Consider the following 16,483-nt stretch of genomic DNA (forward strand, 5'->3'; position numbering starts at 1 on the left):
TACGTTTTCTAAGTGTCCTGCCAATAAAACGCAGTCTTTGGTCAGCCTGCCCCACAACATTTTCTGTGTGTTCCTTCCAGTTTAAGTTGTTCGTAATTGTAATACCTAGGCATTTAGTTGAATTTACGGCTTTTAGATTATACTGATTTATCGTGTAACCGAAGTTTAACGAATTCCTTTTAGCACTCATGTGGATGACCTCACACTTCTCGTCAATTGTTACTTTTCGCACCATTCAGATATCTTTTCTAAATCGTTTTGCAGTTTGTTTTGATCTTCTGATGATTTTATTAGTCGATAAACGACAGCGTCATCTGAAAACAACCGAAGACGGCTGCTCAGATTGTCTTCGGAATCGTTTATGTACATAACGAACAGTAAAGGGCGTAGCACTACCTTGGGGAACGCCAGAAATGACTTCTCTTTTACTCGATGACTTTCCGTCAGTTACTATCAACTGTGACCTCTCTGACAGGAAATCACAAATCCAGTCACATAACTGAGACGATATTCCATAAGCACGCAATTTCACTACGAGCCGCTTATGTGGTACAGTGTCAAAAGCTTTCCGGAAATCCAAAAATACGGAATCGATCTGAAATCCCTTGTTAATAGCACTCAACAGTTCATGTGAATAAAGAACTAGCTGTGTTTCACAGGAACGATGGTTTCCAAACCCATGTTGACTCTGTGTTGCTCTGTGTGGAATCGGTAAAGCTCTACATCTATGTCGCTAGCTTCCAGACTCTCACTTAATCTCTTACTGCAAGTCTCTTCAGGAGCCCACACTGCACAAGGTGGCTATTCAGCCTTTGGCAGGTGGTCACGTTAGTGTGACTGTACTGTATATTAGGGAACTGTGGAAAATTTATTTCGTTTACTGTTACTTGCACCATTGAAACGCGCCGGTTTCACCGCGACTCATTTGATTGCTAAGCTAAGATCACGCTGTCCTTCCTTACGTAACAAGGCACGCACGTTGACACTCCGAAACTGAACTGCTATATATATGATGACTTTTGAACATTATTAAGGTAAATACGTTGTTTGTTCTCTATCAAAATCTTTCATTTGCTATGTCTATCAGTAGTTAGTGCCTTCAGTAGTTAGAATCTTTTATTCAGCTGGCAGTATTGGCGCACGCTGTTTTGCCATATGAAACCTCCACTTAGAAAAATTAATGAATTACTGTGCTGGTAGACCCCTTACGTTATTTGACAACTGAGCAAAACTGACCGTACTCAGACACAACGCAATCTGACTTTCAATAATCCCTACAAAAGAATGATAATGACTAACAATAATCCATACCTTTCATGAATCACTTACCTCACAAAAATCTTCGTTACTCGAACTACTGCAATACAGTGAGCGCCAATACTGCCAGCTAAATTAAGAATTCTAACTACTGAAGGCACTAACTACTGATAGGCATAATTAGTAAATGAAAGATTTTGATAGAGAACAAACAACGTATTTACCTTAATAGTGTTCAAAAGTCATAATATATATATATCAGTTCATGACATCCAGTCTTACAAATTTCCTTTTTTCTCACGGACACACGTCCAGATCATCCGCTCTCAAAAACTCTGCCATCTCTCTTCACACATCCACCACTGCTGGCGGCTCACCTCCAACTGCGCAACGCTACGCGCTGTTCACATCCAACTGCCCAACACTACAATAGCGAATATTCCAACAGTAAGTAGGCTGCTTAGGTTTTTATGTTGGTAACGTCACATAGCGCTCTGTATGAAAACCACTGGCTGTGCTGTGTGCAGTCTGTGGCTGGTTGCCATTGTTGGAATATTCGCTATTGCAGTGTTGGGCAGTTGTATGTGAACAGCACGTAGCGTTTCGCAGTTAGAGGTGAGCCGCCAGCACTGGTGGATGTGCGGAGAGAGATGGTGGAGTTTTGAGAGCGGATGATCTGGACGTGTGTCCATCAGAGACATTAAAATTGTAAGACTGGATGTCATGAACTGATATACATATATATTGACCTTTGAACACTATTAAGGTAAATACATTGTTTGTTCTCTTTGAAAATCTTTCATTTGCTAACTATGCCTATCAGTAATTAGTGCCTTCAGTAGTTAGAATCCTTTACTTAGCTGGCAGTATTGGCGCTCGCTGTATTGCGGTAGTTCGAGTAACGAAGATTTTTGTGAGGTACGTGATTCATGAAAGGTATAGGTCATTGTTAGTCAGGGCCATTCTTTTGTAGGGATTATTGAAAGTCAGATTGCCTTGCGCTAAAAATATTGTATGTCAGTTTAGTGCTGATCAGAATAAATAAAGAGAGAAATGGCTGAGTATGTTCAGTTTTGCTCAGTTGTTTGAAAATCAAATAACGTAAGAGTTTTACCAGCACAGTCGTTTTTCTAAGGGGAGGTTTCAACAGTTACTTGCACCATTGAAACGCGCCGGTTTCATCGCAACTCATTTGATTGCTAAGCTAACACCACGCTGTCCTTCATTACGCAATAAGGCGCGCACGTTGACACTCCGAAACTGGTGGTGTACTACCTAGCGCAGATCATTGGCTGCAAACGAGTGATATATCTCACAGGAAGCTGTTCGGTCTGCGGTGGCCAATCGGATGACTTATCGCGTGAATTCGTATTCGCGTTACGTGGGCCCCATTTTGCAGTCACTCCGTTTTGCAGCTCTGTGTCCTGTTCTTCTATTTTAATCTCATTTTGTTCATTATTGTTCGTTGCATTTGTTCGGGGCGGACGTCTCGTGACACTCGTTATGGGTCACCGTTGCCGGCCGGAGTGGCCGAGCGGTTCTAGGCGCTATAGACTGGAACCGAGCGACCGCTACGGTCGGAGGTTCGAATCCTGCCTTGGGCATGGATGTGTGTGATGTCCTTAGGTTAGTTAGGTTTAAGTAGTTCTAAGTTCTAGGGGACTGATCACCTCAGAATTTAAGTCCCATAATGCTCAGAGCCATTTGAACCATTTGGTTCACCGTTGATCTGTTCGCTCAAAGGGTAGATAACCCCCTGAGCAACACGCTAGAGCTACTGCGCCTGCGGTTCTTGGTTCTGCTCAGTCAAGCGGTACCAGGTTGTTGTTCCACTTCATACTACTAATTCTACTGGTAACATCACTAAATGGCGTTGGCTCACGCAACACATTGCTGATATTGTCGGCGGCACTCAGGTAGAATAACTTTGTTTTCCGACGTCGCGGTTAGGCACGGCAAGTCTCTTGTCATTGAAACTTCCTGGCAGATTAAAACTGTGTGCCCGGCCGAGACTCGAACTCGGGACCTTTGCCTTTCGCGGGCAAGTGCTCTACCACCTGAGCTACCGAAGCACGACTCACGCCCGGTACTCACAGCTTTACTTCTGCCAGTATCTCGCCTCCCACCTTCCAAACTTTACAGAAGATCTCCTGCGAACCTTGCAGAACTAACACTCCTGAAAGAAAGGATATAGCGGAGACATGGCTTAGCCACAGCCTGGGGGATGTTTCCAGAATGAGATTTTCACTCTGCAGCGGAGTGTGCGCTGATATGAAACTTCCTGGCAGATTAAAACTGTGTGCCCGACCGAGACTCGAACTCGGGACCTTTGCCTTTCGCGGGCAAGTGCTCTACCCGCGAAAGGCAAAGGTCCCGAGTTCGAGTCTCGGTCGGGCACACAGTTTTAATCTGCCAGGAAGTTTCATATCAGCGCACACTCCGCTGCAGAGTGAAAATCTCATTCTGGAAACATCTCTTGTCATTACTTGGCTTTCCGATTTAAAAACGAAACTGACTTCATTTCTGTACAGGTTGAGTCGCGTGTCTACTATGTTTTCAGAAGTCCCCGTTGGAACCCTCTTGTAGAGGGGGGTGAGTACATAATATTTTGAATAGGAACCCGTGTCGGTTCTACGGCGATTTCAGTTCAGTTGTGCAATGCGTCCACGTCTGTTGAGGGAGACAGAAAAGTCTCATAGTTGCTTGTCATGGTACGCAATAGGATAGACAGGATGACGTGTATTGGACCCGTTCATGGAAGCTGTACCGCTGAGTGTCCGCCAGGAAATGTTGTTTGAGCATGATGGTGCACCACCTCACTTCTCGTGTGCGGCTTGGAAACCTCAACAGACCGTCTGGTGGAAGATGGATAGGCCGAGGTGGTCCAGCAGCGTGGCCGCAGCGATCACCGGAATTAACTCCTATTGACTACTTCTTGCAACATTTTATTTACAGGACGCCCGTAGAGACACAGGCTGAAGAGACACCAGATTGGATGGAGAGTATGTACTACAACTTGCTTCGTAGGTACAACGTCTGTAACAACGTTGTTGGTCGCCACATCGAGTCCCTGTTGTAACGCATCATTACTGTTCTGTAGTCCGCGGCTCGTGATCTTGCGGTAGCGTTCTCGTTGCCCACGCACGGGGTCCCGGGTTCGATTCCCGGCGAGTTAGGGATTTTTGTCTGCCTCGAGATGACTGGGTGTTGTGTGTCTTTCATCATCATTTGATCCTCATTCACTCGCAAGTCGCCGTAGTGGCGTTAAAAAACTTGTGGAGCGGCGGCCGAACCGCCCCGCGAGGGGTCTCTCGGCCACCAATGCCATACGCTCATTATTCATTCATTACTGTTCTGTACGTACAGTATGCTGGATTCTGTTTTGTTTTGGAATAACGTAAATGCGTAATGTTTATAAGTTAATACAAACAAATGTGCTTAAGGGATAAGTGGATGTTTCGTTATTCTTCCTTTCGAACTGTTACCTAATAGCTGTACTGCGTCACGCCTAATTCAGTTGCTCAAGCAGAAGTCCATGAGTTAAACAGCTGAATTGAAACCATCGTAGAACGGAAGCGGAACATTTCAGGACATGGATTAACATTCAAAACTTTATGTACCCTCTCCCCTCTACAAGTTTGTGAAGGGAATTTCCGAACAGTGTGTAAACGGACCAGAATATCCGTACATACTACTGTACTGCCATTTATGATCATACTTGATTCTAAAACGCCCCTTTATTCAGTAACAAGTAACTTAGGTTCCAATAAATGATTATAGTAATTTATCTCTTCTGTATTCGGTTTAATTTCGATGTTGATTAGGAAGGCTCTAAGTTCGTTTGCATATTCTGTAAAAGGAGAGACTGTCTGATAGAACAGGTTATTAACAAATTTGGTGTCCATGTGCGTGTACCTTTTAAAATCTTCCTTGTCACCTCTGCAACAGCCGGCCTCGGTGGCCGAGCGGTTCTAGGCGCTTCAGTCCGGCACCGCGCTGTTGTTACGGTCGCAGGTTCAAATCCTGCCTCGGGCATGGATGTGTGTGATTTCCTTAGGTTAGTTAGGTTTAAGTAGTTCTACGTTCTAGAGGACTGATGACCTCAGATGTTAAGTCCCATAGTGCTCAGAGCCATTTGAACCATTTTTGAACCTCTGTAACCAAGTGGTTCCATAAGCTCACTGTCTACAACAGGCCACTTAATGACTGCATCGTCCCTTTGACTGTAGCGGCACTCATAGATAGCTGGCACATTTCACTCCATCAAGATTATTGATTTGTATTATGTGATTTTTCATCGTATCTGGGGAAGCATTTGAACGCCAGATAGCGAAAAATGTAGCAACACCATCAATACCCGCTGCAGATCAACTTCCACAGATTTCTCAGAAGAAAGCTCTCTCTCGTGTGTTTAGAGGTCAGAGTTTTTGCGTATAAGTTGTTTCCGATTCCACTAACTGCATAAAGGTGTGCGTTGCACTGAAGTTCGTCTATAGGGCGAATTCCATTATATTCGGAGTTTCTTTGGCTTTGCAGCCCCCTTAATTGCATTTACTCGCCCTGTAGTAATGTATAATTATTTATCTTTGAGACAAATGAGTCTTTTGTCCGTTGCACTTGTGAAGGTTGTTGTCCTCATGTAATTTATAGTCAGATGCGATTTTCACTAGGGCTTACTGCAAAAAATGGAGGCATCAGTTGCATGTGATTCAGAGTCTTTTTCTTTATTTAATTTAAGAAAGACATTAGTTAACTTCCGCTGTATGAGAAATATCAATGTACGTGCTAAAAATAAAATGAGGATGCTAGCACATTCGTAAACGCCTGCGGCGTTTTTCCTATTAACTGTTATGCCCATGGATGGTTCAAATGGCTCTGAGCACTATGGGACACAACTGCTGAGGTCATTAGTCCCCTAGAACTTAGAACTAGTTAAACCTAACTAACCTAAGGACATCACACACATCCATGCTCGAGGCAGGATTTGAACCTGCGACCGTAGCGGTCTCGCGGTTCCAGACTGCAGCGCCAGAACCGCGCGGCCTATGCCCATGGACGCAGCCGCTGACGTCACAAGCAGAGTTACTTCCGAGAACGGTATCGTTTACAAAAACGCATCGTCATTAGAGATCCGGTAGAGCGGTGAGAGGGAAATGGCAGCTCGTTTGTTAATTGGCTGTACGAGGAAACGGTTCAGCTGACATTCAGAAGCCATTTTCAGGCACTGTTTCCCCTCTGAATGAAACCTGTCACTCAGCAGCCTAGTCTCGTAGTACGCTGCATACAAAGTTGTTTACCATAACAGGAAACTAACGCGGAACTTGGGTGTTCACGTTCCAGACATTAATTGCCTTTTGTTGGACTCTTGCATAGGCCTTTAAAAATAAATCTAAGTCTAATGATCGTGAAAAGCGTTGCTATTTTGATCCTAAGATACACACATCAACAGAAGTTTTGCATCATCCTTTTATTCCTGAATGCAAGGCAGAGAAAAAAAAAAAAGACTGGCTCTGAGTCATGCGTATATATTCATTTGCAACGTGTCGAGATCACCCTTCTGAGCAACATCAATACGTGGTGTAACGTCCACCTGCTCGGATGCGTGCTTGAATCCTTTGTGACGTACCAGCGATGAGATCATCAAGCCAGCCCAGGTCCGGATTGTCCCATTCATAAAGGTGATTCTGAGTAAGTCGCGCACAGTACTTGATCGATGTCGACATCCAAAAACAAATCGTTCTGAATGATCCTACATGTGTTCGATTGAGTCTGTCTGTGGAACAGGCAGGCCACTCCGTTCTGGTGTTTCTAGAATACTGAAGGAACATGTTCACGAGAACAACACGATGAGCACGCTAGTTATCATTCATCAAGAAGATATTGCCACCTAGAATTTGGCGCGACGGCCCACTATTGGCTGCAGAATCTCGTCCCTGTACTGACGAGCAATGATAGTGTCCTCAAAAACCACGAAGGCCACATGTAATCAGACCCCAGAACATCACTCCAAAATCACCTTGTTGCACTTGTGCTGGGTTGTCTCCAAACACAATGTCCGAGATTATCAGGGAAAAAACACCCGTAGCCAGTCTGTGGCGTCCATTCTCATGATTCCTTGCCTGTCTGTAACTGAGTGTATGGTGTTCGACTTGGTGCTCGCTTTGGTTATCAGGAATGGAGATTCGCAACATGCAGTCGCCTCCTAACCGTCTGATGCAATACATGACGTCCTGTAGCCTCTTCGAACGCCGAATCCAGTTCTTGAGCACTCATCCCATGGTTCCTTTGACTCAAAAGTTATAGATATCTATCATCCTGTGCATCTGTCAAACGTAGGCGGCCTGTACAGTGCAAGTCCTCAACACTACCTGTCAGTTGGAACTGATTTCATGTCCGTACCACAATTGAGTGCAGAGCGTACGTCCAGCAACTTCCATGGTTGGCAAGCTTTCTACTTGTTACGTGATAGTGCGGACCCGATAATTGGTCGCGATTGTCCTTCATGGCATCATGGATATGCACTCTATCGTTCTACCGACGTTTCTAATGCATTCCTACTGGTGCTTTATTTTCAAATGAAATGCCTCAGTCCATTCGATTGCGTGTTCTACCCAAAGAAAGCGCTCATGGTAACTGTGTGTGCGTCTATAAATAACGCCAGGGATGACTTTCCGATCGGCACGAGAACAATCACAACTGCAACACACCTGCCCGATATACCGGGATGATCCAAAACGTTTTTGATGTGTATATGTACTACATGGACAATTCTCTGCAACAGAAATAAATTTATTAATCTTATTCTAGTGATAATTGCAGATTTTACACCTATTTAGCGTAATCTCTGAGATCTTTAGAAGCTTTACGAAAGCTGAAAGAACTAGAAGCATTATTCTAGCTTCAGTGAAAATGTGCTATTTATAAAAATGAACATAAAAAATAAAAGTATATAATTTCTGTTACCTTTTTTGGTTTAATAAAGGAACTTTAAAATTTTATAATTTACTATTTCACTTTCCATCGGAAAAGAGTGGGACAGAAATTTAAAAAGCACTTCTTACATTGATATGTTAAACAAAGGACACGTTTAGCTGCGTGAATTGCATGTTGCATTTGAAGAAAACGCACTAACAAATTGTTCATGAAAGTAGAAATTTGATAAATATGATCTACAATTTTATGTATAGAACTGAAGAGGAAAACAAAAATTTGTGTGCGAGTAGAAAGAGACATATTCGATTACGATATGTTGATAATTTTTACATTGGGACCGTCTAATTGCAATTGAATGAAACACAGTTTTTGTGCCATACGAGTTTCGCGTTTGTTCTTTGCAAGGCACCTTCAGTATTCGAATTTATTAATGAAATGTGAGGACGACAAGTGGGAAACAAATTGTGACACGTAATATGCGAAGCAATATTATATTTCTTGTTGAGCCTTGGGTGAAATTTGAGCCCAATTACATGGGAACTTTATTGAAAATTTTGAATTTCAAATGCATTTGTACTAACCAGGACAATATTTGATACGAAAATCGGTGGTGGCTCTTAACCACACGTCCGCAGTTATCTCTAAAACGGCTTATTTCCCGACTCATGTTTAGCAGAATGTTTTTGCTTCTGATGTCCTAGACTTCAATCCATTAATTGTGATACCTTCTGTATACAAATTTTCCACGCGGGTGCCTACGTCATCCTTCTCAACTTCGTGCCTCAGGAGACATCTCGTGTCGCTTCGGCTTTAAATCAGCCCTGTTGGTATCGAAAAATTGTAAAACAAAGAAAGGAAGGTCACAGTTAAAACTCCAGTCGATGACGAGGTCATTAAAGACGGAGTTCAAGCTAAATTCCAGAAGGATGGGATACAATATCATCTGACTGCATTAAGGAAAAACACGAAAGAACTAAGTAGGTATTGCGCTCGATGATACCGCAAAAAAAAAAAAAAAAAAAAAAAAAATGTTCTCCAGTCAACCAAAATCAGAAACCCGTATTCGATGCCTGGTTTGGTGTACAGTTTCAATCTGTTGCGAATGCGGACTGTTCACCGTTAGCTGAAACATGTTCACTAGAACCGGTTTAATAATTTATGGCTGTGAAGTGTTGCCCAAATCCAAATCTCTCTGCGATTTTCTAGGGCTGGTTAATATCATGTTGATACTAAAGGGTAGTTAAATGTGCGAGGTGGTGCCCAAGGTGCGTAATGCTACTCATGTTTTGTGAAGGGCCTTTTCTCCAGTTTTAAGTGGAATGTAAGTAAATACTCATAAATCTGTGGAGCCAAGCTTTATTGGTATACAATTGCACTAGAGCCAAAACGTGAAAAACTGACATTATAGAAGGGTATCATAAGGCTAAAATATGTAATTATCTGTGTACTAAAATAATTTGGGCTTCGAGGCGAAATAAAGCAAACAATAAATCATTATCACCCTAACATTTATAAACACCGTAAATACAGCATATATTGCCAAATTTATCAACGAAAATACAGATGTGTAAGATAAATATAAAATTGTTCTAACAAACGGAAATGGAAGATTTCAGTGAGATGATTTTGAGAATATTTACTTACAGAACCATCGCAAAACACACGAACGAATTATGTTGTTCAAAATTTTTTTCCAGGTACCATTAAATTTCTAGCTATAGAATTACAGTCTTTGTATGCCTATTTTCAAGGTACAGACTTTCATAAAATTTTCATTAAAAATTTACACTGGTAGTTGCCCAAAGTTTTCCTTGACCGTTTTGAGTGGTTGTCCTATTACCTGACTGCAAAACAGTTATGTACCCTGTGGCCGAGCGGTTCCAGGCGCTTCAGTCCGGAACCGCGCTCTGGACATGGATGTGTGTGATGTCCTTAGGTTAGTTAGGTTTAAGTGGTTCTAAGTCTAGGGCATTCATACCTCAGACGTTAAACCTCATAGTGCATAGAGCCATTTGAACCATTCGAGTATGTACAGCGCTTTAAGTCTTTCTGTGTACCTCGTGTTGAAATACACCCTACGACAAAAAAAGACGCATCACGAAGAAATTACCTGAATGGGACGGAAATCGGTAGATTATAATCCCAGGAAAAATGGATGATGTATAAAAGAGAAAAAGCTTCACAAACTGAGCAAGGCAATAAGATGATTGTCCACCTCCAGCTCCTACACAAGCAATTATTCGGCTTCACATTGATTGGTACAGTTGTTGGATGTCTGCTGAGGGATATCGTGCCAAAATCCATCCATTTTGCTCATTAGGTCGTCCGAACAGTCTAGAGATTACAGAATATGAATGGAGACTAAACCCGAGAAAGACGAAAGTAATGAGGAGTAATAGAAAAGTGCTTAGCGATAAACTTAACATCGAAATCTGGGACTACGAAGTTAAGGAATTCCGCCACTTTTAAAGGAAAATAACACATGACAGGCGATGAAAGGAGAACATAAAAAATACACTAGAACAGGTAAAGGGCATTTCTGGCAAAAAAAATGGAAATGAGCGTTTGGCGTCATTGGCCGGGAGGCCCCTTGCGGGGCAGGTCCTGCCGCCATGGTGTGGGTCTTATTACATTCGACTCCACATTGAGAGACCTGCGCACCGGATGGGGATGAAATGATGATGAAGACAACACCCAGTCCCTGAGCAGAGAAAATCCCCGAACCAGCCGGTAATCGAACCCGGGCCCGTTGGAGGGCAATCCATCACGCTGACCACTTTTTTTTAAATCTCATTTTGTTCGTCTTCGTTCTTTGTATCTGCTTGGGGCGGACGTCGCAAGACACCCGTTTCACTTCGTCGTTGATCCATTAACTCAGTTTTTTTATTACAGAGGGCAGCTAACCCGCTGACCGAACACGCTGAGTTACCGTGCCGGCTGGAAAAGGAATGAATGGAGTCGTTGACATGTGGTGCTATAGATGGATTTTGAAAAGCAGGTGAACTGATAAGAAATGAGGAGCTTCTCCGCAGAATCGGCGAAAAAAGGAACATGCGGGAAACACAGCCGAAAAGAAGCGACAGCATGGTAGGATATGTTTTCTAACAAAAGGAAACCAGAGGAAAAATGCTCCTATCGGTGCATACAAAAAGCGAATCCGCTCCTGTTTTTTAAAAGAATCTGACTGAAAAACTGCGTACCAGCCGCCGCATTCTACGCGTACCTCCCTCAGCACCTTCATATATTTCCCAAAGATTCCGGCATGCGACAAATTCGCGCTCTTTTTAATGTGCAACTCACTTCTCACTACCGCAAGCTCCCTCAACTGTAACTCGCTCACACCCACTAGTCCATCGCTTTAAGTCGCTTAGACCCATCCTTTCCTACCTGACCTTTCTCACTCATTAACCACTCACTGTCATTGGTGTCTGTCACTGTTCCTTTTCTCACAGACACATCCTCTTCGTTCTGTCTCCTTTCGCTGTTACTGTCCCCCTCTTGCTCTCTCTTACTTCATTCCTTCGCTTTGCTGCTGTCTCTTCCCACTGTCACTATCTCTCTCTTCCTCGTTGTCATTGCATTGCCATTGTCTCTGTCTCTCACTATTACTGGCTCTCACCCATTTCCACTTTCTCCTTCTCTTTATCCCTCTCCCATTGGCGCTGTCTCCTTCACTCTTTTCCTAGCACTGTTCTGTCACTGTCAAACAACGTTTCACTGCCACTGTGTCGCTGTCTCTCTCTCACACTGCCATTGTCTTCTTTGCTCTTTCTGCACCACAATCATCGTGTACTACCTTTCAGTTTTCATTACTTTTCCGCCTCTTTCGTACTGCCACTGGCTCCTTCTCTCTCCGCATAACATAGCGCGAATAGGTTCGCATGCCAAAAATTTTTGAGAAATTTTTGTAAAGGTGCTGAGGAACGTAGATGAGGCAGCTGGTACCCCAATTTTCAGTCAGTGTCTTTTAAGAAACGGGAGCATATTCGCCTTTTCTGTGCTCCAATAGAAGCTTTCTCCGCTGGTTCCCTTCTTTTCCCTTCTACAGTAGGGCAAGTTGCTCACACGACAATAACTTTATGGGTTTTGATAGTTTACTTACGTGAAATTGAAAAATCGCAAATCTACAAACCTTTACACCTCAGTCCGGATTTTATGTGCAGAAACATTTTGCATATACCTCACTACTGCAACATAGGATTCCTAAAACTCATCTGATGATAGTGGAGATGCCTTACAGAATATTTGTCCTTGCTACGTCACTTTATAAGCTAAGTCTTCGCCTCATACCGGATTGTACGTGCGTATTTTACGTATACAAGCAGTATGACTTTGAACCACTGCATCTGGGAAACGGATAAAGCTATCAACAAAATTTTCAAAGATGCCGGAAAATGGGATCTCAGAAATATATCGTAAAAATATCAGCTGTTTGCTGTGCATAGCCATCCGGAATTCGGAGGATTGGTTTTAGTACTCGAAAACCATGCTTTACGGAAAAATCGGCCATGAACTAATTGGTGCGTCCATAAAATCTCTTAAGGTGCACCGTAGACCGCATCTAATGCAAAAACAACCAATCGAATTGCTTTATTTGCCTAAGCTGGAGGATGGTCCCTAGCCCGATGGCTATCGAAAACACCTGACCCTATATTTCCATCACCAGCAGAACCCGCGGTATTAGCCCTGAGAAAATCCAGTTTTTGTGTGCGTTTTGGAATATCAAGTATAGCGCAAGCTATCGCATGCGTATCGATTTTCCGTAGTACCAGAGGAAGATGTAAAGGGTAAAAACTGTAGAGGAAGACAGAAATTAAAATACATCCAACAAATAACTGAGAACATAGGGGACATGCTTCTCTGTCCACTCCCATGCGATAGTGTGAACCTTGAACGGAATATATACAGAAGTGACAAAAACTCGTGGGATAACGACATGCACATATACAGATGGTGGTAGTTTTGCATCGCAAGGTATAAAAGCGTAGTGCATTGGCGCAGCTGTCATTTGTAGTCCGGTGATCCATGTGAAATGGTTTCGGACACACGACAGGAATTAACAGATTCTGAACTCGGAATGTTCTTGGAGCTAGACGCATGTGGCATTCCATTTTGGAAATCGTTATTCAATATTCCGCCATCAACGCTGTCAAGAGTGTGCCGAGAATAAACAATTTCAGGCATTACCTCCCACTACTAGCAATGCAGTGGCTGACGGCCTTCACTTGCGACCGAGAGCAGCGTCACTTGCTTAGAGTTGCTAACACAGAAGCAACACTGCGTGAAATATCGCAGAAATGATTGTGGGACGTACGACGAACGTATCCGTTAGGAGAGTAGGCGGAATTGGGCATTAACGAGCTATGGCAGCACACGGTCGACGCGAATGCTTCGACTAACAGCACATCACCTGTTGCGCCTGTTCAGGATTCGTGACCATATCGGTTGTACCCTAAATGACTGGAAAATTGTGGCTTGCTCAGATGAGTCCCGATTTCAGTTGGTAAGAGCTGATGGTAGGATTCGAGTGGGGTGCAGACACCACGAACCCATAGAGCCAAGTTCTCAACAAGGCATTGTGCAAGTTAGTGGTGGCTCTGTTATGGTGTGGGCTGTGTTTACATGGAATGGACTGGGGCCTCTGGATGTTCGGTTATTTGCAGCCGTTCATGGACGTCATGTTCCCAAACAACGATGGATGTTTTTATGAATGACAGTGCCTCATGTCAGTGGGCGACAACTGTTCGCCATTGGTTTGAAAAATATTCTGGTCAGTTCGAGAGAACGATTTGGCCAACCAGATCGCACGATACGAATCCTATCGGACATTTTTGGGACATAATCAAGAGGTCACTTCGTGCACGATGCTAGACCAGCGCCGGCCGCTGTGGCCGAGCGGTTCTAGGCGCTTCAGTCTGCAACCGCGCTGCTGCTGCGGTCGCAGGTTCGAATCCTGCCTCGGGCATGGATGTGTGTGATGTCCTTAGGTTAGTTAGGTTTAAGTAGTTCTAAGTCTAGGGGACTGATGACCTCAGATGTTAAGTCCCATAGCGCTCAGAGCCATTTGAACAGCTGGACCAGCAACACTTTGGCAGTCATGGGCGGCTATAGAGGCAGAACGGCTCATTATTTCTGCAGGGGACTTCCAGCGACTTGTTGAATCTATGCCACGTCGAGTTGGTGTACTACACTGGGGAAACAGAGGTCTAACACGACAGTCGGAGGTATCCCATGACTTTTGTCGGCTTAGTGTATACCAATAGAGAAAAGTATTGAAAGGTCTCTGTTGGATTCCTTTCATGTTAATTTCTTAAATCTGTTGTCATTTATGGCATAAATTCCTCTTCTAAATTTACTGTGGTGTTTCTGACTCTATCTGAGAGGAGACTGAGCAGTGGAACGCGTTACTTTTACATATAATCAAAAACGATGTGTCACGCTATTACACTTTAAAACACAGTTTATATGTAATTCATGTCACACAGTCTCATACGGAACCTACATCCGCTTTCTTTTATATACTGTATATGATAAGATACTGTCACCCTCCTTCCCTTCTGTGTGAAAGGAGCCTGTCTGCTAGAGAACAGTAGGACCAACGTCGGAAAAGGTAGCTACGCTTTCTAAAAGCAAAGAGGTTTCTATTCTTGGTATGATCCTGTCCATCCCGTGTCATGTTGGTATAGGAAGCTGCTTCTCTGGTCACTTCCGTCTGTATCTGTGAAGCACCCTCGGTAGGGGCCCAGGGCAGTCTGTCCGTGGCGAGCGTCTGAAGTGGTAAGATCTCCGGCTAAGCGCGTCTCTACTAAGTCCGTAGAACAATTGATTTCTTAAGTTCAGCCTAACTGAAAATTTAATCAGCTTTATTTCAGGTTTAGATCTAAAATATCTTATGTTATCATAAATTGCAACACAGTGTAATTCGAGTGTGAAGTTCAGAATATCTTCTAGTAGTTGATTTGTGACTACTTTGTGAGTAAAGTGGAACCACGTGTTGATGATGCGTAACTCTAACTAAGATCATCAATCTTAAAAGCGAATGTGTGTGAGATTATAACGTCTCGTCTTGACAATATTTTTCAATATTGCAACTTTTCTTTATGTTCAACCCACGTGGGGTGTACTTTGTGAGAGCAGTACCACGTGCTTATACTATTGTTTGACCCATTAGGTTAATAGTAAGACGATAGTAACCAGTTCGAGGTTTTTCTTTTGTAAATTGCGTTTAGATGTAATTTATTTTAACTATCAAAGTTATTGTGGAGTTACACTCTTTGTGTAAACCAAGTTGACCACGTGAAGCATGTGGTGTAATCATCAAAGCAGCCCTCAGCTATTCTTTTCGGGAAGATTTCACAGAGAGTTAGTATGAATTTAGTATACCAGTGTGTGGTAATTTCATGACGGATAGGATTGCGCTACGAACGTAACTTCTTTGGGTGAAAATTGAATCGGTTGGTTCTGGTTAATTTCCTGTGTATAGTAACGAGGTGCAGCATCTCCATTGATACCTGGAGACTGATGACACAAACACAAGCCTCACGTATTTGTTCCTTGCTTTACACCACTGGTGCTGATGCACTTGAGCTCGTGTTAGTGGTTGGATCGCGTTGCGGAAACCGGCGGACCCACCTGTGGCCTTGATGGCGGCCCTCTGGATCTGCACGCTGCCCCTTTTGAGCGTCCCCAGCGTCGCCATGGTGCGAGCGCGCGGTTGTCGCAGGCGACACGACGCGACGCGACCGCCGGTGGGGTTCCCGCGGACACTGCCGACCCCGGCGTCCGGCCGGGCGGCCGTGGCTCGTAACGAGCGCTGATGCGATAAGTGGCGGTGGTCGGCGCCCACCACGGCCTCCCCTCAGTCTCCGACGCTCCCGGAGAGAGAAAGTGCCACAGGCAGCGCGACCACAGATAAAGTGAACAACACTCCGCCATGTTCCACGTTGTCAAAAAAATTGCGCGTGGTATAGGACAGTGGTAGTGTAACGGTTCAAATGGCTCTGAGCACTATGGGACTTAACAATTGAGGTCATCAGTCCCCAAGAACTTAGAACTACTTAAACCTAACTAACCTAAGGACATCACACAAAACCATGTCCGAGGCAGGATTCGAACCTTCGACCGTAGCGGTCGCGCGGCTCCAGACTGTAGCGCCTAGAACCGCTTGGCCACACCGGCCGGCGGTAGTGTAACGGGACATACTCCTTTAGCATTACGTTTCCTCAACAGTAGTTGTCGATACCAGATTTTTTTTTTTCGAATTTTGGACAGGTTAATATTATCTGTCGCTTTC

At 43.8% G+C, this 16,483-nt stretch overlaps 1 protein-coding gene across 1 annotated transcript in view; it reads right to left on the minus strand.

Moving 5' to 3' along the window:
• LOC126235485 (uncharacterized) overlaps positions 1–15,944 on the minus strand; it is a 329,377-nt gene extending 313,433 nt beyond the window's left edge. The window contains exon 1 of the mRNA XM_049944206.1: positions 15,823–15,944. Within this exon, the coding sequence (XP_049800163.1) occupies positions 15,823–15,889 (67 nt within the window). The 5' untranslated portion in view covers positions 15,890–15,944. The remainder of the gene's footprint in view (positions 1–15,822) is intronic.
• Positions 15,945–16,483: the final 539 nt, after the last annotated feature.

This window comes from Schistocerca nitens, chromosome 2, assembly GCF_023898315.1.
Source record: "Schistocerca nitens isolate TAMUIC-IGC-003100 chromosome 2, iqSchNite1.1, whole genome shotgun sequence".
In the NCBI taxonomy this organism is placed as follows: domain Eukaryota; kingdom Metazoa; phylum Arthropoda; class Insecta; order Orthoptera; family Acrididae; genus Schistocerca; species Schistocerca nitens.